The following is a 22,953-nucleotide window of genomic DNA, read 5'->3' as shown; positions in this document are numbered from 1 at the left end:
CTTTAAACAAACTGCAGATGTTTGTAAGCAAACTACACTTACCTTTGATGCTAATTCCCCAGGATCCTTCTTTTCTAAAAATCCAGAAACTTTAGGAAGCTCATCATTATTGAGGTCAATACTCCATATATACTGTAATGTTAACAGCAAATTTCCATAAACAACCATGAAAGGTGAACTGATCATAGCGTATTTCCTTCGGTCACGAATCATCCAAAGCGTGCAGGACCAGATCAATAACACAAAAGTCAACCAACTGTGATAAGTGATACTCCAAGCCTTGGGAGGGAGGGGATAGGAGAGACAAAAATGTTCATAGATTCACTTAGTTACAGTATTACTGCATACAGTCAGCAAAACTTTACAGCACTGCCCAACTTCACACACCTTGTCTAGGGTATATTTTCAGTGCGATGCATGGAGATTTAGCCATGTGACTCTCATTTATGTTAATGAGAATTGGGCTGCTGACAGCTACAGTAGATCCTCTGGACTACATGCAGTAAATAGATTCCTAGGAAATTCAGTTTAGACAACCTTTTTTTGGACTGGTACTTTTGCGTCTTGGTACTTCAGTAGAAATGTTACTTTAGGTCTCCCAGAGTTGAGCAGTGACTATAAAGCATGCTTTAGATGTCACTTACTGTTGTACGCTAGATATCAGACAGGGAGTAGACTTAGACTGATTTAGCTTAACCCAACCCAGTGTAGCATTGTTCCTTACAGTATATTCAAATGTTCTGTTCATTTTACAGGTATCAAACAACACGTTACTTTAAACTGTTCTGGACAAAACAACGTATTATAGCATGGGGGTGGGAAGTGTCCTTTTATTAAACACTGTTATTGATTTTGGACTAGATTCTGGTATTGGCAATGCACCAGTATAAATCTAGAGTAACTTAGCTGAATTCAATGGAATTTTAATTTCTTTTTTTGCTTAGACAGAAAAGCATGAAATATTAAGAATATTGTAATCAAGGCTGGGTTAATCTTGACTTGGTAAAGTGTCCATTATAGCCTCTGAGAATCATGCATATGCTATTCTTCCATTAGGATACAAGACTGTAACATGCACAATGGGTCATTTGGGCATGACATAAGTAGAATAGCAGCTGAATTTGGTTCACAATACTTAGAACATAGATCCTTCAGAGCTGATTTTATCTCAGTTTGAGACTAGAAGAAAGCTCAGACCAATACAGCTCCATCACTGATACTGACAGATTACAGCAAGAAAATAACTACTTACTAACATTTCAAAAAGCACAAAGAATCTGCTATGTTCTGTTTATCTCCAGAGACTTTTCATGCTAAGGAACAGCAAACAAAAGTCCAAAACCCATAAAAAATATCTGTTTTCTTCTGCTGTATGCAAACAAAAAGTGGCCAAACTATTTACAAAAAAATTTTTAAGGTGAAATTGGGCCAAGAAACTTTATGATAAATTGTATCCCAGTTGAAACCTTTTCAAAATAGTGAAACCAGACCTTGGAAGTGCTGAAACAGAACTATCACGTTGTGAACTTGCTACAATATAATTCAAAGCTAATTTGCACAAAATGACCCTCTGTTTTAAGGGATAGGCAATGCAATTTCAAAAAAAAATTAATCACAAAAAAATGTGTTGGCACAAAATTGTATTTTCCTAGATGTCCTCCCTGTGTAGATGAAAGAAATCAATGTTTATAAGTTTATTTTCATACAAAGTTTGAACTAGATGCATAGATTCAATCTGAAGTAGAAATGGCAAATTTAGATTTACTGTCTGACTATGAAGTGCTTTATTTTTGCAGACAATTTCTGAATTGAGTAAATGCATTAAAACTCACTTAAAAAAAACTTTTGAACTATCAGAAAAATGAACATGTTGAGCATTTTCTGATCTGCCGCAAGTAACAAAATACTATGTAGTCTAAAGCTAGAATTTTAAGCCCTGATTCTGTAATGGAATCCCTATGAGCAGAAACCTGTGCCCTGCCCCATAAGGAGTTGGTGGTCGGATCAAGACATAATTTGAGGGGTAATGTTTTAAAACCACATGCATTCAACAGATTTTACAATGTTAAAGTAAACACCAATGAAAAATCAACATGACTAGTCACCCTTCACCAAGACATTTGGAAGATAAATATATTGATGCTGTCAATAACGAGGCAGAAGCTCATTTTCAGAGTTAGATGACATCTATAATTAGATGATGTCTACTACCCCAACTCAATTATTTTTGTCTTTCATACGTACCATCATTGCAATCAGAGCACAAATGTAACTTTGTTTCATGATAAAATGGAAGACAGAGACCATAGCATGTATTTTAACATTTTCTTTTTTCTCCTGAACATCTTCCTCCTCCTCTTCTTCCTCATCGTCCTCTTCTTTCTTTTCTAAGTAGAAAAAGATTATTACAGTGCAATTCAAATAAATCTAATGGCACTGCATGTACACACAGTTCTAAACCCTACAATCCTTGCACAAATTGAGTAAATCTTGCAGGAATCAGGCCATGGTATTCTGGTATAGTGAACTCAGATGCTTCCCATGTGGCAGAACGTTGTGCTACCATTACAGCACTCAGCCACATCAATATTAATATTTTTAATACCTTGACATTGACCTGAGAACCACAGGAAAAATCCACAGAGGTATAGTACACACGGTCATGTAAGGACATAAAACAAATGTGTTGGTGGGCAGGCAAGCACAATATTTTGGATAATACGCACCTGCGATTTGATTCAAAGATCTGCAAGTTGATTGGTAGCATAAGAACTGTCATACAGGATCAGACCAATGGGCAATCTAACCCAGTATCCTGTCTCTGACAGTGGCCAGAGCTTCAGCAATGTACAGAAAAGGGCAATTTCGAGAGATCCACCTCTGTCCTCCCCTTCCAGCTTCTGGCAGTCAAAAGTCAAGGCTGCTGTCAGCATGGGGTTACAGCCTTGATCATCCTGGCTAATAGCCACTGATGGACTTATCATCCATTAACTAATCTAGTTCTTTTTTGAACCCGTTATACTTTTGGCCATCACAACATCCCCAGCAATGAATTCCCACAGGTTAATTGGGCATTGGGTGAATAAGTATTTTCTTTTGTTTGTATTAAGTTCGCTGCCTATTAATTTGAGTGAACCCTTGTTTTTGCATTGTAGAAAAAGGTAACACTTCTCTATTCACTTTTTCCACAGCATTCATGATTTTATAGACCTCTATCATACCTCCCCTTAATCATCTCTCTTCTAAGATGAACATCCCTATTCTTTTTAGTCTCTTCTTGTATGGAAGCTGTTCCAGACCCCGGATCATCTTTGTCACCCTTCTCTGAACCTTTTCCATTCTCACAATATCCCTTTTCAGATGGGGTCTCTAAAACTGGACACATTATTCAAGGTGTGGGTTTACCATGGATTTATATGGTGGGATTATGTTATTTTCTGTCTTATTTTCTATCCCTTTCCTAATTGTTCCTAATATCCTGTTACCATTTTTTTACTTCAGCTGGACCTTCTACTGAATTTTTCCAAGAACTATCTATGATGACTCCAAGGTCTTTTTCTTGAATGATAACAGTTAGTTTAGAACTTATCATTATATATGTGTATTTGGGATTATTTTTTCCAATGTGCATTATTTTGCCCTTATCAACACTGAATTTCATCTGCCAGCTGGTTGGCCAGTCATCCAGGTTTGTGAGACCCCTCTGTAACTCTCTGCAGTCAGCTTTAGACTTAACTTTCTTGAATAATTTTGTGTCATCTACAAACTGTGCCACTTCATGGTTCACTCTTTTTCCAGATCATTTATGGGTATGTTGAATAGGACTGGCCCCAGTACAATTCCTGCTTTTTACCTCTCTCCATTCCGAAAACTGACCATTTATTCCTATCCTTTGTTTCCTGTCTTTTAACCAATTACTGATCCCTGAGAGGACCATGTTATCCTATGCCAACTAAGTTTTCTTAAGAGTCTTTGGTGAGGGACCTTGTCAAATGCTTTTGGAAAATCCAAGTACACTGTATTGACTGGATCACCCTTATCCACGTGCTTGCTGACGCTCTCAAAGAATTCTAACTGATTGGCGAGGCATGACTTCCCTTTACAAAAGCCATGTTGCCTCTCCCCCAACAAATTGTGTTCATCCACATGTCTAATAATTTTGATCTTTACCAATTTGCCCAGTATTGAAGTTAGGTTTACTAGCCTGTATTTGCTGGAATAATCCTCTGGAACCCTCTTTAAAAATGAGTTTCATATTAGCTACTTGCCAGTCATCTGGTACTGATGCTTGTTTCAGTAATAGATTACATACTACAGTTCGTAGTTCTGCAATTTCATATTTAAGTTCCTTCAGAACTCTTGGGTGAATACCATGTAGTCCTGGAGACTTATTGCTGTTTAATTTATCAATTTGTTCTAACAGTTCCTTAAATCTTATCAAGCTGCTTAACAAAAATGCACAAGGGCAAGAATTTAACTATAGAGTAAATAATAAAATACCAAATACATGGGTTTTTTCCCAAATAATTCATGTTACTACCTGACATGTCATCTGATGGCTCCCATTTATACTGTGGGGTTGAGTACATATCAGCTTTGGCAGGGCCATTCTCCAAGTGCAGTGTGGGGTGCATGGTGTGATAATCTACAGGAGTCCCATTCACTGTTACGAGCAGGACCTGCCAGACGAGGATTGGAGAAAGGCATTCCTTTTAGAAAAGCTCCTGTGTGAGTGAAACTGCTACTTACTAACTCCCACTAGGTAATGTTTCTAAAATATGAAAGAAACTTAATGAAATCATTTCAGCAGGTTTCTCTCTATACTGAACAATCACACATTACACATGATGTTAACACAATTGTCCTAAGAATAATTTTAGTAGACCAATTTATGCTAAAAATTATGACACCGATTTCATTAAATTTTCTTTAACAAAACAGTAATAATGATGATGACGGTGCTCTGCACTTCTACAGTAACCCCCATCAAAGAATCTCAAAGCTCTTATAAACATTACTTAATCCTCAAGCCATCACTGTGAGGTAGGCATTACACTTATTTTAAAGACAGGCCAGTTGAAGCATGACAAGGTTGTGCCTATTGTTAGGTGACATAGGCAATCTCTGGCCAAGCTAGGAAAGAACCCTAATCTTCTGACTAGTTCTATGCCATAGCCACGAGTTCCATCCTTCTCTTTCAGGCAGCCTTGTGGCTGTATATATTTTAAGGTTAATTTTCTGTCTAATGGTTTCCAGTACCGATGAAGATGATGGGTACAAATGATTTTCATTTTTAAATCAGCAGGGCGATCTGCATTTGTTACAATTAGTAAAATTAGTTGTGTTTGTTACAATTGTTTATTACTCAATGTTTATGCCACTATTTGAATTTTCCTTTCTGCAATGTGTTGTTGGCCATTGTCCTTGTTTGGCAAGGGTTTCCAGCAGCTGACCAATGGAGATGGGCCAGTTTTACAGAACCAATCTCACTGCAAAATATATTGTGTGGTTTTCTGATGCAGTAGTTGTCACAAGGGCTGGGGGCCATATTCAGGTTTGGTTACAGCTGTTTCTAGGCTGCATGACGGAGGAGATCTGCAACCCCATTTGTTAAAGTATGGGACTGACACAGAACATTTCCCTCTTCAGAATCTGCTAGGATTTCCTGTCTTTGGGCTAATTACTTTGTTGCCTGTTCAAATAGAGTTTCATATTTTCCACCATTTTAATATTCAGCTCAGGTATTTGGTCATTTTTGCAGGACCTCAGTAATTCAACATGAACACTTTTAAAAACACATCTCAAAGAAGGAATTGAACCAAGTTTTAGGGTAGTTTATGTTAGAAAAGCAGAGTTGCATGTTTTGTTTAAAATACAAGGAACTAAGGAAGATCTTTTGCCAGTTAGTACAACCTCAAATGGGATACACTTAGTAAATTTAAATAATCAAGATTTTGGATAATCAAAGGAGTTCTCAATGTAATTAACAGCAGGGAGGTTTGGATAATCAAGGTTTTAATATAATGGCTAGGCTAATAAAAAGATTAGAACATTTTAAAATGTCATAGAAACTTGTCTCTATTAGGTATATCATAGAATCATAGAATATCAGCTTTGGAAGGGACCTCAGGAGGTCATCTAGTTCAATCTCCTGCTCAAAGCAGGACCAGTCCCCAACTAAATCATCCCAGCCGGGGCTTTCTCAAGCCTGACCTTAAAAACGTCTAAGGAAGGAGATTCCACCACCTCCCTAGGTAACCCATTCCAGTGCCTCACCACCCTCCGAGTGAAAAAGTTTTTCCTAATATCCAACCTATGCATAATTCATATATGCATAATCCATATTTACACCATCTATATGAGTACAAATAAATTGCAAAGACTGATAGTATACTAACATCAGATGACTTGTATTCATCTTGAGTCATTGACAGAAGCTGTAAAAAGCAATGGAAGGACAGATTATTAATGAAGAAGCATAGCTCAAGCAGTAATAAGTTCAACAGATTCATGCATATTTGCTGATCCTCTCAACAGATCTGAATTAAGAAATTCAGTAAGAATTTTTAAAGAATCAGCAGAATTGTATAATATGCCCAATTAAACAACATTTATTTTAGCATAATTATTGGCATAACTTTATTTTTAAATGTCTTAATTCCAAATCACAAGTGAAGATGTTATACTGAAATTATGTGATGGTCACGGGAATTCATCAATATGTTATTACAGTTAATATCAAATGACTTTCCAATGAGACACTTAAAATTAAGGTTTTTTAAATGATCATTAGAATTTCTCTAAGTATAAAATCATTGTCAACAGAATTATTACTGTAGGATAAAAATTTTATACCTACATTTCAAAGTATTAATAATATCATTGAAACTACTGGAAGAGCATTACATTTTCATCAACAGCATCTAATTACTGCCCTTCATCATTCATTAGAAATTGATATATTATGAAGCAGTAGATGGAGATATAGAGATCATCAAAACACACTCTAGTAATTTCTATTTGTTGAAAATTTGATAGATAATAATTATATAGGGCTAAAGGCTGCAGTCTTTTCTCAGGCAAAGCTCATGCTTGAAATCAATGGGAATTTTGCCTGAGAAAGGAGTATAAGATGTGACTCATAGAAGAAGAAAATATTGTAACTACAGTATTTTGAAATTTGTTAAGAATACTCAAACTCATCTTCCTGCAACATATTTGGCTTTGCCAAGATTACATTTGGCTTATAGAAGATGTATCTTTTGAACAAGAGAACATATTTCTCTACAAGTAATCAGCACCACATGTAGTGAAACTCAGAATATAGCAGACGGCTTTTGTTTGTTTTGTTTTTGTTCTTTTTTTAAAAGAAAGTGAGCATTAGGACCCATTTTTTCAGTTTTTATTTATGAAAGTGGCTCTCTTGAGTTAGGCTGATAGGGTTGGGTCCTTGCTCTGTGACATGAAAGCACAGTGACCCCAACACATTAATCAACTTTTACTGTCTTAGACTTTTAAGTCTACATGAAACTTTGTAGAGAACCATGGCCTTACAATAAGACCTAGCAAAGGCCACAACTGCATTATAGGAGTATATGTATTTTATAGTTTTTATAATAAACAATTATGACTGGGGCAGCCCCTTTCTGTACTTTAAACCATTAGTGCTTCCCTTGGGTAACAGATCCTTCAACAAATGCAACTCTATTTATTCTAGTTCGTTCTATTCCTATGCGTGTCAATGTCCCTATCACCTATTGCCCACATATTACATTGACTCAGCTCCACTTCCGCTGAAACCCTCATCCATGCCTTCAGTTCCTCTCGCTTAGACTACTGCACCTCCTTTCAATGGCCTTCCTAACCCCCAGCTTCCTAGAATCCAGCGAGTGTAGAATGCTACCCCTCTTTAAAAATATGCAAACATCCTCAAACAACTCCACTGGATCGGTGTCATTTCAGGATCTGGTTCAAAACTATCTTTCCTGTTTATAAAATCCTGCATGGAATTGTTCCTATCTAGCAGACTTTGTCCTCTTGTTTTCCCCTTTTTATTCCTTCCCCTCATTGAACACATTCTTCATCTCGCCCTCAACAACATCTCTGCACTGTCAACGTAAGTTTTTTTTTCTCTGCAGCTCCTGCACTCTGAAACTGAATCCCTGAATCTCCCCTCTTCATTTGTTATTTAAATGCTCTTTCCCTTGGTCATCATTTCACTTTGTAAACGTACACTACTGTAACTCTGCCTTTTGTTGGTTTGTGTTATCACCATTTCAGATCAGACAGTATAAAGTTGATGATACTTCCAACGTATGTCTTCACTGACTTTTCTAACAGCAGCTGAGGATATAGGAGTACTAAAGTTACTACTGCAATTGTTGGGGATACAGGAATATAGCAATCTGTTTGTTGTTACAGTTCAGTGTCCAGTTCACTCAGAGTAGTTTTTATTATTATTACTACTACTACTACCGTTATTGTTGCTTCCATCACAGTACTCTTCGGGATTGGAAATGTTAATTTAAGGCTCACCCTAATACTTTTGGAGCCAAAATCTGTGAGCAGCTGGCCAAATGAGAATTCATTTAGTGGGCAGGGAGAAGGGGACTCTTTGTTGCTGTGAAGCTGGTGAGTTGGCTCCTACACCAACTACCCTCCCCACTCTGGCACTGGGGTGTACAGGGAAGAAAAGAAACATGTTGCTGGCAGGCTGGGTTGTGTTGTGGGAGAGCGAAGGCAGCTTGGCCTCATCAATTAGGGACCCTAGTCAGTTGTCATAAGGTAGATCAGACTCTAATCCTGGATCTTGTTGTTTTGGAAGCTGGAAACACAGGAAACATTCTGCTTTCACATCCTAGCATGGTCCCTTGTTTTTCTTCTTCTAAGTTTTACAAAATAATAACATTCCTTTCCTACCTTTCCCCAAAGTCTTGGTGACATGACAATTACATAATCACTCACACATTTTTACTTGGAACTTACACCACTATGTCCCCAAATAGTAATACATTACTTTACAACAGTGTTTCCCAGACTTGGGACACCACTTGTGCAGAGAAAGCCCCTGTGGGCCAGGCTGGTTTGTTTACCTGCCACGTCCACAGGTCCGGCCGATCGCAGCTCCCACTGGCACGACTCACTGCTCCAGGCCAATGGGAGCTGCTGGAAGCAGCGCGGGCTGAGGGACATACTGGCCGCCACTTCCAGCAGCTCCCATTGGCCTGGAGCAGTGAACTGTGCCAGTGGGAGCTGCGATCAGCCGGACCTGTGGACGTGGCAGGTAAACAAACCGGCCCGGCCCACCAGGGGCTTTCCCTGCACAAGCGGCATCCCAAGTTTGGGAAACACTGCTTTACAAAGTTACCACAATAAAATGAACTGCATGTTTGAAACATTTTGACATAGGGAACCCTTTCCCCAGGTCTTACTTTTCTCTCATCAGCTGTGTAGTGGCTTGCATACCACAAACTTCGTCTCCTTGAGGTTGGGTTGCAGTCTGTTTCTTTGTCTTCTTCGCTGATACCAGATTTCTCATCATCATCTATCTCCTAAACAATGGGAATGGCAGGCACAGTTGTAATTCTTAAATAGCTATTTTCTAAGAGTAACACTGTGGTACCTAGATGCTGTTCTTCCTCTAAATTGTATCTACCATGAAATATCTTCTAGTGTTTAATGTACTATATCTATGATGGAGGTGTTTTATTAGTATGACATTTTCAGAAAATGATGACAGAGCTATTCTATAATTGCTAAACCCATCAATATCAAGATGTTTCCTGATTCCTACAGGATACCATAAGTAACCAGACTTCCACATCCTGCTTTATAGTATAAATGAAACCATAAAGTATAATGCAGATATGTAATCATTTTAAAGCTAGATTTACTGAAATTAAAACTCTCTGTTTGTCTATTTGAATGTGGGAATAGCATTGTCTTGCTATACTGAGAAGTAAATTAAATGAAAAAATATCTTCTGGGCATATGTAATACATATTCAAAGACTACAGAATAACACACTAATTCTGTTCCGGATATATGGTAACACAGTAAATGGATCAGAACAGTGAACTGATTTGGAACATCTAGAAGTCACACCTTGAACAATGATGGAATCACATGCCCAATGAGAAGTTTCTTCCAATCCCCCACCTCTTAGTGGTTAGGTTTTAATCTCACCGTGAATAACAAATTGAGGATTTTTAGGACAGAGTGTACATGCTCTGAAATGGGTTATCCTGTGAGGAAAAGCACTCTACTAATAAACATTTGAATCTAACAAACAGGAAGCATTAGAGTCTGATTCTGCATTGCTGGTGCACTAACATTATAGTTACCTTAAATCACACTTCATCTCTATGTAATTTCTGTCAGCCCTGGCTAAATAGCAGGCAGTTTAGAGAGTTGATTCCACATGATTATTAAGACAAATTCTGATGTCATTTATACTGCTGTAAGGGCCCAATTCAGAAAACCAATCCCTAAAGCATTTAAACACATGCTTAACTTCAAACACATGCTAAGGTCCCACTGGCCTGAATGGGACTTAAACATGTGTTCAAGTGCTTTACTAAATTGCAGCCAAAATCCAGAGTATCTATTGACTTCCGTGCTCAGGATTTACACTGATGTAAATTAGAACAGATTTTGATCTAGTCAAATAATTTTCATATTTTTTTCCACTTTCAACGGTCTGACTCAACAGGGTGAAACATGATTTTTTCTGCACATTTTATTCTTTCCATTTAGTAGATACATTTTATTTCTTTGTTTCAAATGAAGCCTGAATTAATTTGGCTTTTGATTTACTCCTCCCCTTTTAAAAAAAAAAAAGAGGACAGTATCATAACCAATGTCCACTCAGCTCTGGGAATAATGTTTGTCAGTTTATTTGAGCTCCATCTGCCGATGCTATTGAAATAGCACAAAATTTTACTTTTGTCTTCTTCCTCAGGCCAAGATTTTCAAAACCAAGACTCTGAAGCAGGGCTTTAATGGGGCATGTGAGGTTCTCTGCCCTTTTATATATCAGCCCACTTATTCTGAAGTCTAACCCATGAAATAAAACTGAAATTTACAAAGCTGCCCTTGGGAGAAGGGTGCCTAAATAATCTAAGTGGATTTGAAAAACTCACTCTACAAACCTCATATTAAGCTCCTCTTTTTAAAAACCTCAGCATAAATAAGCGGTATTTACTAATTTATTTTTACTTCTCAAAAGCATAGCAGCACATTTCACATATGTATGTATATTTATATTTAGAATCTAGAGGATATTTCAAACCAAATTTTAACAAATGTAAAATAAACTAATTATAAGGCTTAAATTTGCCCTGCCACTTTCACGTATTGAAAGTTTTCATATAAAAGTGGCCCACAATGAAACATTTACCAGGAACATTTAGTTTGGCATCGATTTGACCAAACAAACACTAAGTGTACTGAGGTATTGAGATAATGATTTTAAATTATAGAAACTTCAGCTGGTGATGGGTGAGGGTGGGAAATGGTGTCTTGTTTAATCTATTTCAAGGATGAGGAAAAAGAGGTAAAGCAGAGCATTATCTAGCAGACAACCTCATAATTCTAGGCTGCCTTTGGCTTGTCCAACACTTGCAGTTCTCCCACTATACAAGCAACTATGATGGTTAAGTGCACAGCTCCAGGAGAGTTTAAGAGTAGCACTAACAATGTTCTCTCAACCCCCACCTTCCCCACCAGACTAACTCAAACAACACTGCAAATAGTAGAGGCTTGTTCTCTTCTCACATGAGCTTCAGTGAAGTTATTCCTGATTTACACCAAAGTGAGCAGTGAAGAATCAGGCCCCAGTGTCATAACCTAGTCCCAGATTTGGACCTTAGCGTCCAAAATATGGGGGTTAGCATGAAAACCTCCAAGCTTAGTTACCAGCTTGGACCTGGTAAAGCTGCCACCACCCAAAAAATTAGAGTGTTTTGGGGCACTCTGGTCCCCCTGAAAAGCCTTCCCTGGGGACCCCAAGATCCAAATCCCTTGAGTCTCACAACAAAGGGAAATAAACCTTTTCCCTTCCCCCCTCCAGGTGTTCCTGGAGAGATACACAAAAGCAAGCTCCGTGAATCTAAACAGAGGGATTCCACCCTCCCCGTTTCCAGCCTTGGAAAACAGAAGTACCGAGAGCTAATCTTTCTTCCCCCCTCACCCAGAGGGAATGCAAAGTCAGGCTAGTAAATCTAACACACACAGATTTCCCCCTGACTTTTTCCTCCCACCAATTCCCTGGTGAGCACAGACTCAATTCCCTGGAGTTCCCCACTAAAGAAAAACTCCAACAGGTCTTAAAAAGAAAGCTTTATGTAAAAAGGAAGAAAAATACATAAAAAATGGTCTCTTTGTATTAAGGTGACAAATACAGGGTCAATTGCTTAAAAGAAATATGAATAAACAGCCTTATTCAAAAAGAATACAATTCAAAGCACTCCAGCAACTACACACATGTAACTACAAAAAAACCCCTATCTTTTTGTACTTACAACTGGGAAACAGAAGATTAGAAAGCAGGAAATAGAGAAATCCTTCCCATAGCCGAGAGGGACCGATACAAGACAAAGACTCAGACACAAACTTCCCTCCACCCAGATTTTAAAAAGTCTTGTTTCCTGATTGGTCCTCTGGTCAGGTGTTTCAGGTTACTTCTTTCCAGGTGAAAGAGACATTAACCCTTAGCTATTTGTTTATGACACCAGATTCATATTTTAAATATTATCCAGTGAACCTCTGGACAAACTGATTCCTGATATAACTTCACTGATTAATTGGCTCTTCTTGTTTTATTAAATTATTGCAGGACTCAAGGGCCCAAACATGAGGTCCTTACTCAAGCAAACTTCCAAACAACTTTAATGGGAATTTTTCTGAGTAAAGACTGAAGGTAAAATTCACCTCTGCGTAGACGTAGCACAATCATGCACCATTTAAAATTCTACTTATGCTCCTTTTTGAGCACTTTTTCTCACTCTGAAAACTCAGGACCCAAATGTGGGCATAATTCCTTGAGCATTAGGCTTGTAGACTCATAGACTTTAAGGTCAGAAGGGACCATTATGATCTTCTAGTCTGATCTCCTGTACAATGCAGGCCACAGAATCTCACCCACCCACGCCTGTAATAAACCCCTGACCTATGTCTGAGCTTTTGAAGTCCTCAACTTGTGGTTTAAAGACTTCAAGGTGCAGAGAATCCTCCAGTAAGTGACCAGTGCCCTATGCTGCAGAGGAAGGCGAAAACCTCCCAGGGCCTCTGCCAATCTGCCCTGGAGGAAAATTTCTTCCCGACCCCAAATATGGCGATCAGCTAAACCCTGAGCATGTGGGCAAGACTCACCAGCCAGATACTCAGAATTCTCTGTAGCAACTCAGATTTCACCCTCTCTAGTGTCCCATCACAAGCAATTGGGCATATTTACCGCTATTATACCATCTAATACCATCTGCTCTCATTCAGCCAATTTATCACCTTTGCATTCTGAACTTGGCTAATAATGTAGAGGAGGTACCATAAGTTAAAGATAAGATCCTCACTACTATGCTGGTTTGACATTGTTTCACATTGTAAAAACAGAAGACACAGGCAGCTACAATAAAAGACAAGGACCAAATTCAGGTCTCCATTAAAGTAGCATAAATCCAGAGTAACTCTATTGACTGCAATGGAATTAAGGTGGATTTAGGCTGGTGTAACTGAGAATAGAATTTGATCTAAAATCTTCTAAGACAAAACAAGTAAAAAGAAAAATCAATTCCTGATCCATGGCACAATCAAAGGGGAAAACCATACATAGCGAAATAGTCTATAAAGCTGCTAAGATTTAGAAACCAGAACATATCATTTTATGGAGAGATGAAACAGTGTATTTTCTGCATCAAAAAAGAAGCCATAGTACAAAGACAGCATGTATTTTACAATGTTTTCTTATTTTGATATTTTGCCTTTATAAAAGTTAACTTTTTAAGACATCTCCACCAGCTTCCTATCCTCCTAAAAATGTCTGACTCTTAATAAAGAGACAAGGCGAGTGAGGTAAAAAATGAATGAAGACACTAATATTCCACAAGGATGCAACTGAAATTTAGACTCTTCACAGCTTTAGTGCTGTGAACCTATACTACTGTGTGCAGCATTACCAAACCCAGCTTCAAAAATCAGACCTCCACAAATCATGCCATTTTTTAAAATAATGAAATTTGGGCTCATTTTATTTTCCTTTTGTTTTCTGAGTCTTCAGGGTGCCTTTGTAATCATGTTCCATGCTTTTCTCCACAAGTATAAGATCTAAGAACTTTATTTAAAAAAAAAAAAGGAAGCTGAGATGTTCACATAATCACATGAATCCTGGACTTGGGGCTTTAAGAAAAACACCAAGCATTGTTAGACTCAAGATAAAATTGCAAGGTTAGGCAAAACTATATATGTTTTACAGTATCCTGCACCAGACTGCAGCTGACATTTTGGTTTTTGGGCAACAAGCCCTTGAGGCTGCTTTTAAATTTTCATTCTCTATTGCCTTTGGTGTAAGGAAATTTTCAAGGCTGTCTAAAGACCATGAAACACAGAGGAAGATTGCTCATCGGTAACTCCTGTGTGCTGCACTTACTGCTCATTTTGCTGTGACTTTATGGTGTTTTGCACTATGAGAAAAAAAACCTCTACCTACTGTAGACAATATTCACACAGACTTGCACAATTCAAAAGTAAGCTAAGAGCTGATCTGCATTAACTCTGTGAGACGATCTAAGTTATGTTAGTTCAGTTATGCAAATTATGTAACTGAAGTCAACATAACTTAGGTTGACTTACATTGGTGTCTACATCGTGCTATGTCGACGTGAGACCATTTCCCACCGACATAGCTGCTGGCTCTCAGGGAGAGGGAGTATACAAGTTGATATGAGAGCACTCTCCCATGAATTTAGCATGTCTTTACCAGATCCACAAAATCAACACTGCTGCATTGATCACAGCAGTGCCGATTTAGCCGGTAGTGTAGACATAACCTAAGCTTTTGATCCTGTAGCCCTTAATCACATAAGTAGTCCCATTGACTTTAAGAGGACTACCCATTTAAGAGCTGGAGGGACTTATCAGAAAGAGTGTATTTAAGACAGCAGCTTGGACATGGCTGCCTCACATAAAAATTTCACTCTGCTGTTTTCAAATGCCAGTAACAATCTGAGAATCTTAGTCATTAGTGAGCATTAGAAAAAATTCTACTCTGGCAGCTTCATTCTCTTCATAAAGCGGGAAGAAAAAATATATTACCCTTACAACGGGCTCTTGTAGCCAAAGGCGAATAAGAGTTGCCAGGGTGTAGTACATCACAAGCAGTAATATGGGACTGGCATGGTGATACCAGAGTAGGTCTTGGTTTGCTATGATCTTCCAGGTGCTTGAGCAGTTGGTTTGAATTACTGAAGTGACACCAAATAACCTGATCAAAAAGAGTAAGAAAAAAATTTAGAGAACAAATATTTAATTTTAAAATGTTTTAAAAAGTACAATTAACAGATACGTGAATATCTATCTTAATTTTGTTTAATTTTTTCTACTTGTGAAACATTGGCTTAAATACAGTTTGATTTGATTAAAATGTTATTTATTTAAAGTGTCTTAACTGAAATGCAAGTCAAAGTCAACATTTTCATTTCACGACATTTAGTGAGTACAAAAAAGGGAGGGTTTTTAAAAATAAAATAAATAAATAAATATATGGAGATATACCTATCTCATAAAAATGGAAGGGACCTTGAAAGGTCATCAAGTCCAACCCCCTGCCTAGCAGGACCAAGTACTGATTTTGCCCCAGATCCCTAAGTGGCCCCCTCAAGGATTAGAATTCACAACCCTGGGTTTAGCAGGCCAATGCTCAAACCACTGAGCTATCCCTCCCTCCAGAAAAGACAGAAAATAAGGACATTATGCCTTTGCATCTTTCCATTCCAATGAAAAAACGACCAGGGACCTGACTCTTGTAAACTCAGGCCTGAAGAAAAGGAAAAAGAAAACTTCATGGCAAATCTGTGTGTTACATCCTGGTACCCACTGCCACTCCCTTTGGGTCCAACCTTTAACATGTAGTAAGTTATGATTCATAGCAAATTAGTAAATTGTCACACATCATCATTCTAGTCATTATTTTGTCCAGGACAGAGTTGGAGAGCAACTCTCTCAGTAATATCTACAGAGGCTTCAGAACTTGTAACAGCTAGGAGTTTTAATGCACTGTCCTAAAAACCTAGGCCACAATCCCCGAACACTTATATACATGAGTAATTTTACACAAATAAATAGTCCATCTGAATTCAAAACTGTTCTAGATGGAAAGCGAAGCCACTCAAGAAGCACATTTTAGAGGGTGCACAAGAAAAGTTATTTGTGAAATTACCTGTGAAAAATAACATAGGTGAAGTTTTCCACAAAGAAAACATGAGGCATCTCAGAGAACGATTTTTAAATTATTATTTTGCTGGACCTCACAAAAATTTCTGGCAGGTAAGAATGGCTAATTGAAAATTGAAAATTATTTCAAACAAGAAAACTGCTGTATTTTCTACAATTAAAAATTAAAGCAAGATGCTAGAAATTCCACACCAAAACTGGTGAAAACGCAATAATGAGTCTAGTCCCTACAGTTTAAAATATTTTTGCAAAGTTCTAAAGCAGGGTTATTGAAGTCTTCACCATGATTTATCACTATTTAACTAAAGATTAACTAAAGATGGCAGAGCCACGATTTCTTTGGAAGACTTAAGCAGTGATCTCTATTCACCTAAGAACACTGTATTTTTTCATGTCTAACTAGGCAGTTAGGTATGCCAGATAATGACTTTCTCTAGGAGTATTGCATACCTCGCCTTCTGACTTCAACCAACCAACACAATAATTCCACAGAAACATACTGCTTGGTGTGTGTCTTTTTGAGGTTTTGAAAGGAAGAGAATTAAAAAGGGGAGATTCATACCTTTTCATTTACTAGAGATTAGCAATATGGGTGTAACAGCATCAATCACTAGTCAGAAATCTCTAAGTCTGGTGTTCTAACCCATTCTATTAAACAATTTCCTTAGTGGTCACTTCTCATTCTGATCACTAACATGAGCCAGAGGCTGTAAACTTTCAGACATTTTACAGTTTGCTTGGAAAAGTAAAAGAGAATTCTGCATACAAAATAAAACGCTGTAACTAGAGGGGAGCCTGAGCAGCCAGGTTTGGATATGGCCCAGAATCAAACTTACTGTGAGTTCAAGCACATTTGGACCTAGTGATTTGGTTCAGGTCTATCTAACTGCAAAATATGCTAAACTGTGTTATGTTAATATTTCTACTATCATAGTAGAACATCCTCTGTTGCCTTCTGCCTGGTCTCTCAACCAACTCGCATCTCTTGTCTCTTACTGATCAGATGCATCCAGCTCCCACCATTCTATCTTGCTCCTTTATTTTATGCTACACTCTTCTCTCTACTATTTTAAAATTTTATTTGTAAGTACAGCATTGAATCACAACAACTCTGTTTTACAACGGTATCATTGTTTCAGATCATGATCTAGCCCTCACTGAAGTCAATAGAAACCTTTAGTTTATACTAAAATCAGGAAAAGAAAAGATGTTACTGTAGGTCATCTACTTTATCTCTCTGCCAGCGTAGAAATGATTTCTACAATACATATTCTACTGCTTTGTACAAAACCTACAGTAATTTTAAAGTTTCTAGATTTAAGTCTTCATTTAACCTCCCTTGGAAGACTACTACACATTCTACATGGTTTTACTGTTCAGAAGATTTTCTTGTTATTCAGCCTAAATATTCTTTGTTTTATTTTCATCCTCTCACTCCTAATTATTCCCATTTTGTACCACACTAATTAATTCAAGTCCCTTCTAGCTGTTTATTCCTATCAAATACTTGTAGATCATTACAGTGTGCCCACTTAGTTGTCACATAGCTATGCGATACCTATTTAGCTCTTTTAACCTTCTCGTAATTCAGTATCTCTAGATCGATCATCCTTTATCTTCTCTGAAGTCACCCCAATGTTTCAGCATTCTTCCACTATGAAGGTACTCAACACAATATTCATTATGTGCCTGATCCAAAGTATACTCAAGTCAAATGGAAATATTTTCATTCATTTAATGGGCTTTGTACCAAATTGCCTCTCATGCAGCATTTGTGCCTGTCCATTAACTTCAATTCGAATTGTGGGTGCACAGAATCACTCAAGATCAGACTCTAAAACCTTTTAGTTATTCAAAACTTTTAAATACATAACAAATATTCTGGCATGACTTCCACAATACGAAGTTGCATGAGAAGTGATATATGAAATACCATACTTCTTTCTAGATATTTTTATGTTAGAAACATGTCACAAAATCAGCCCAACTGAGGATCAGCTATTTTTTGAGCTTGGTTCTGACCTCAGTAGATGTCTTTTTCAACATACAAAGCATATACGATAAGAAAACGAAAAAGAGAAAATAAAATGTAAAGCTTGACAAGCATGTAGCTTGTTCAGTCTGGACACTGAAAAAACGTCTGGAGAAACCCATCTACTACTGTATACTCTTAGCTTAAAAAATCATATTTAGCTCCTTGCTAAACAAATGATTTTCCAGGTACAAGACAGTGAGCCATCCCATTTGTGCATAGAGGCAGAAGTTGTATTTTTCAAGGTACAATTTAGTATTCCAAAAACATATTTTATAGAAATCAGTGAATTCACAGAGAGGCAATAATCCAAGAAGTGTTTTAAATTATGAAGGCCAGGAGGAACTTTATTACTCTGCTGAGGAACATTAGGAAACAGCTCACTTAAAAATAGCTTTTAAAACAAAGGTAACAGGTGGTTGTCCCATTGCTGCTTTTCAAGCCCATTTTCCCAGCAAAAGCTTCCTACTGAATCCATTTGGTGGATGTACTCTGAACTTCCAAGACTCTTCCTGACAAATTTGCAAGCTGCGACTATGATAAATATTTAATAGTAATGTAGCATCAAAATCACATTGACTTAGAGTGGAAATGTTGCTTTTAACTGAAAACTATGAAAAACTTTCTCTCTCATGATATTCCGAATTATGGAGTTGTTGAAGTGTCACACAAATAATGGCTACACTCAGCTCACAGCTAACATATGTCCAATTTACAGCAGTTTATTGGCACTTTAAGATGTTATTAGAATCAGTGCTATGTTATGGTTTTACGTATCCATTGATTAATGGTTAAGCAAACAAATGGAAATTAAATATACGTCATCCACAAGACTGCTGAACAGCTATTGCAATATATGCTACATACAGTCGTCATGAACTGGGACATTTTTCATTTCAAGAACAGATTCACAGGTCCAGATTCTGGTCATGCTGATATTATTAGCAGTTTATCTATTGAATTCAATGGGTCCAGGACTTGCTCCACCAGTTTTTAAACCAGAAGGGCAATTATCATAATGTAATCTGACTCACTGTGTAAACCATGTAATTCTTGCATCAAATCATAAATTGCAGTTGAATTCAAGAGTATATTTTAGAAAGAAATCTAGTCTTGATTTACAGATTCCAAGTGATGGAAAATCTATCACATCATTTGGTTGGCTGTTTTAATGGCTAATTACCTTTATTGTTAAAATTTTGCACTTCATTTCCAGTTTGTATTTGTCTAGCTGCAACTTCCAGTAATTGAATCCTGTTATACATTTCTTAGTTAGATTAAAGAGTCTGCTACAACAAGATACCTTTTCCTTGTGTAGGTAATTATAGATGTAATCAAGTTATCTCAATCTTCTCTTTGATAAACTAAATAGATTGAACTCCTCGAGTCTCATTGAGCTGTATGTAGCCCACGAAAGCTTATGCTGAAATAAATGTGTTAGTTTCTAAGGTGCCAGAAGTACTCCTGTTCTTTTTCCGAATACAGACTAACACAGCTGCTAGTCTGAAACCTGTCATTGTAAGTACTATTTTCTAGACCTCAAATTATTCTTGCAGCTCTATTTTGAACACTTCAACTTTTCAACAACCTTTTTTTCAAGTACGGACACCAGAAATGAATTTCAGTAATAGTCTCAGAAATGCCATATGCAGAGGAAAGTCCATCTCCCTACTCCTGCTCAATATTCCCCTGTTTCTACATCCAAGGATTACTGTAGCCTTTCACCCACAGCATTACAATGGAAGATTATGTTCATTTGTTGATTTATTATAATAACCAAGTTCTTTCCAGAAGCACTGTTTTCCAGGATATCTGGCTATACTCTATCTTGTAAGTATAGCCTAGATTGTTTCTATATTCATAACCTCAGATTTTGCTGTATCAAAACAAATATTGCTTGCTCCCAGTTTACCAAGCAATCCCTATCGCGCTGTGTATGTAGGTTCAGAAGGATTAGATTTTTATCAGTCAATGTTGATAAGCGTCAATTTCTCTGTACACACACAAAACATATTTCCATTGACAATAATCGAAAATTTACAGCTATGCAAAGTAAGAAAAATGCTTCTTGAGAAATGATCAGTGCTAATTTCAAGGATATTTACTTTATATATTTTGAAGTGTGATGCAGACAATTTTTTTCAACAGCTATGAAGATTTAACTTTTTGAATCTCAACATCTTCTCTCCTAAATAATTATTATCTGACCCCTCACAATTTTCCCCAACTGTGAAAATTTAAATTGATAAAACTTCATACTTCACTGAACAGCAGGGATATGAGTACCAACTGTTGTATTACATCCTTATCACTACATAAGATAAGGACTGGAAAAGGAAACTAGTTTCACTTAATACTTCTATGTCATAAATTAAAAAAAAATATAGGCTAAAGAAGCCAGTGTGTATCACTATCAAACATGTGAATGCACTGTTGTTACAAGTTGTTACAAATCTGTCATTGCAAGTTTTTCATACATTAGATGGCAAAACAAAAATCCTTCTTTGACAGTAAAGCTTTTCTTTATTAAGTAAACATTTTTTTTTAAATATAGTTAAAATGCATATGTACAGTACTTCTAATTTCAGATTTTACATTTTGGAAATAACTGAGTCTGTGACTTCATTAATGAAGTTCTCACTTAATCTGACTCCTCTTTCTGGTGTTTAAGGTCAGGGAACAATATATAAAAATGCTATTTTTGACCACTTAATGGCAGAAACAACCAGCTTGCATTAAAGGGTTAGGAACTGTCACTAAGTAATTAAGACAACTAAAAGCCACACGTTTGCTGCAGAAAGCCTGCAAGTGAAAAACTAACAAGGTCGTAAGGGTTTAGATCCTGATTCGCTAGATGGAAGTAAAACACATAGCAGGTTTTCTCATGAGCACACACTAATGTGCAGCAATGTGCAAACCACACTTTATTCAGGTAATTACGCATAAAAAATTAATTCAGTGCTTTGGATCAAAGAGGACATCAAGTGATTCATAATGGCAGGAAAATGTCTCTTATGTACTATTGATTATGCTTCCTCTGAAGGGGCTTAGAGTGCAACTGATTCTCAGGCTGGCTAGAGTTCTAGTGAGCCTCTCAATGGCCTAATCACAAATACTCATAAGCACAACACAGTTTTGTTTTTGGTTCTCATGTATTCTTGCTGGACTTCAAAGTCTGGTGATTGAGAAATGACGGTTTTTGTCCCATTCTAATTGCATCTGTTGGCAGATTTATAAAAGCTAAACCTGTTCCAGTATTGTCAAAATTCTCTCTGAACATCTGCCATAGATCATTCAGGTCAGACATAAAACCTCAAGTAAATAACGTGTCTACATATATGTTAACATATAACATAGTCTTTTAGTGTTCTACCCCATTCAGAGATGATAAAGTGAAGAGATGGAATATGTTACATCCTAACAGCTATTGAAATGCTGGAGAGGTTTTGTTTTGGTAAATGCAGAAAGAAAAAAAGAAAAGGATCTAAATGGTTCTCCAAACACAGCTGAGACTTACTTTTTTTCAAGCTGTCAGGGCCAAAAAAAACAGAGATTAAAACCAACCAGCCAATTCTCACCCATTCTCAACCCCCAAAAATCTGTACAGCTATTGCATGCAATGTTACTTCATCTGGCAGAAGCCAGAAGCCACTGCTTCCGTAGGATGTAAAGGCAAAAGGAAGTATAAATTCCCAGAACAAATGTGATTGTGTTATCTTTTGAGCTGGGGAAATGATAATAAAAAGCATCACCATTATAGTTTATAAGGAAAGAAAAAATATTTGTAAAGGGAGCAGAAGCTCTTGGGCCCTCACTACAGGGGGATTTTTGTAACCACTGTAACATAAGTAACAATGCTGTCTAATTTTAGAGACAATCATGCAAAATGCTTTCATATGATGCTGGCCTTCCTTCTTGATTCCAGTTGCTACATTGCATACAAATAAATTAAAATACACTATTAAATGCTTTTCTAACATTACTTTTTTATGCACCACCTTCCAAGATATTCTGTACACTGTGGGGCCATATCCCCATGCTCTGTTTCGTGGCTGCAACTCCTATTAGTTTTAGTAGACAGTTACTCCATTATAACTAAGAATACATGGAAATAATGGGCCATCCCTGCAATTGGCTCTTCAGTGGGCTACACGTGGACCCAGAGGTCTCCCTGCAAGGATGATGTCTTTTTCCTTTCTTTCTCATGTAACTGGTAGCACTATCTGGTAATGTATGTTAAGAAGTACAATCAATGCAGCATCATAGCATAATAGTTTAAAATGAAAATGTAATTAGGGATTGGAAAACTCAAATTGCAGCTTTGCAAAATATTTAGAAATTTACTGAATAAAGACATTTTCTCATCAAAAGCCTGCATATCACACAAAGGGGTTTTTTAAATAAAGATTTCTCTCTCATCTTTAGACCTTACTTTATGCTAAAATAGTCCTATTACTGCTAATACAAATGTTAACAGT

The 22,953-nt window shown here is 37.1% G+C and overlaps 1 protein-coding gene across 1 annotated transcript in view; it reads right to left on the bottom strand.

The window, feature by feature from the left end:
* The window catches only part of PIEZO2 (piezo type mechanosensitive ion channel component 2), a 496,400-nt gene that overhangs the window by 143,964 nt on the left and 329,483 nt on the right, over positions 1–22,953 (bottom strand). Inside the window, exons 8-13 of the mRNA XM_030549442.1 lie at positions 15,307–15,475; positions 9,432–9,551; positions 6,399–6,437; positions 4,541–4,679; positions 2,245–2,387; positions 43–279 (exon numbers count right to left, since the gene is read on the bottom strand). Coding sequence (XP_030405302.1) covers positions 43–279; positions 2,245–2,387; positions 4,541–4,679; positions 6,399–6,437; positions 9,432–9,551; positions 15,307–15,475 — 847 coding nt within the window. The remainder of the gene's footprint in view (positions 1–42; positions 280–2,244; positions 2,388–4,540; positions 4,680–6,398; positions 6,438–9,431; positions 9,552–15,306; positions 15,476–22,953) is intronic.

Source organism: Gopherus evgoodei, chromosome 2 (assembly GCF_007399415.2).
Source record: "Gopherus evgoodei ecotype Sinaloan lineage chromosome 2, rGopEvg1_v1.p, whole genome shotgun sequence".
Classification (NCBI taxonomy): domain Eukaryota; kingdom Metazoa; phylum Chordata; order Testudines; family Testudinidae; genus Gopherus; species Gopherus evgoodei.
This window is presented reverse-complemented; position numbering and strand designations above follow the sequence as displayed.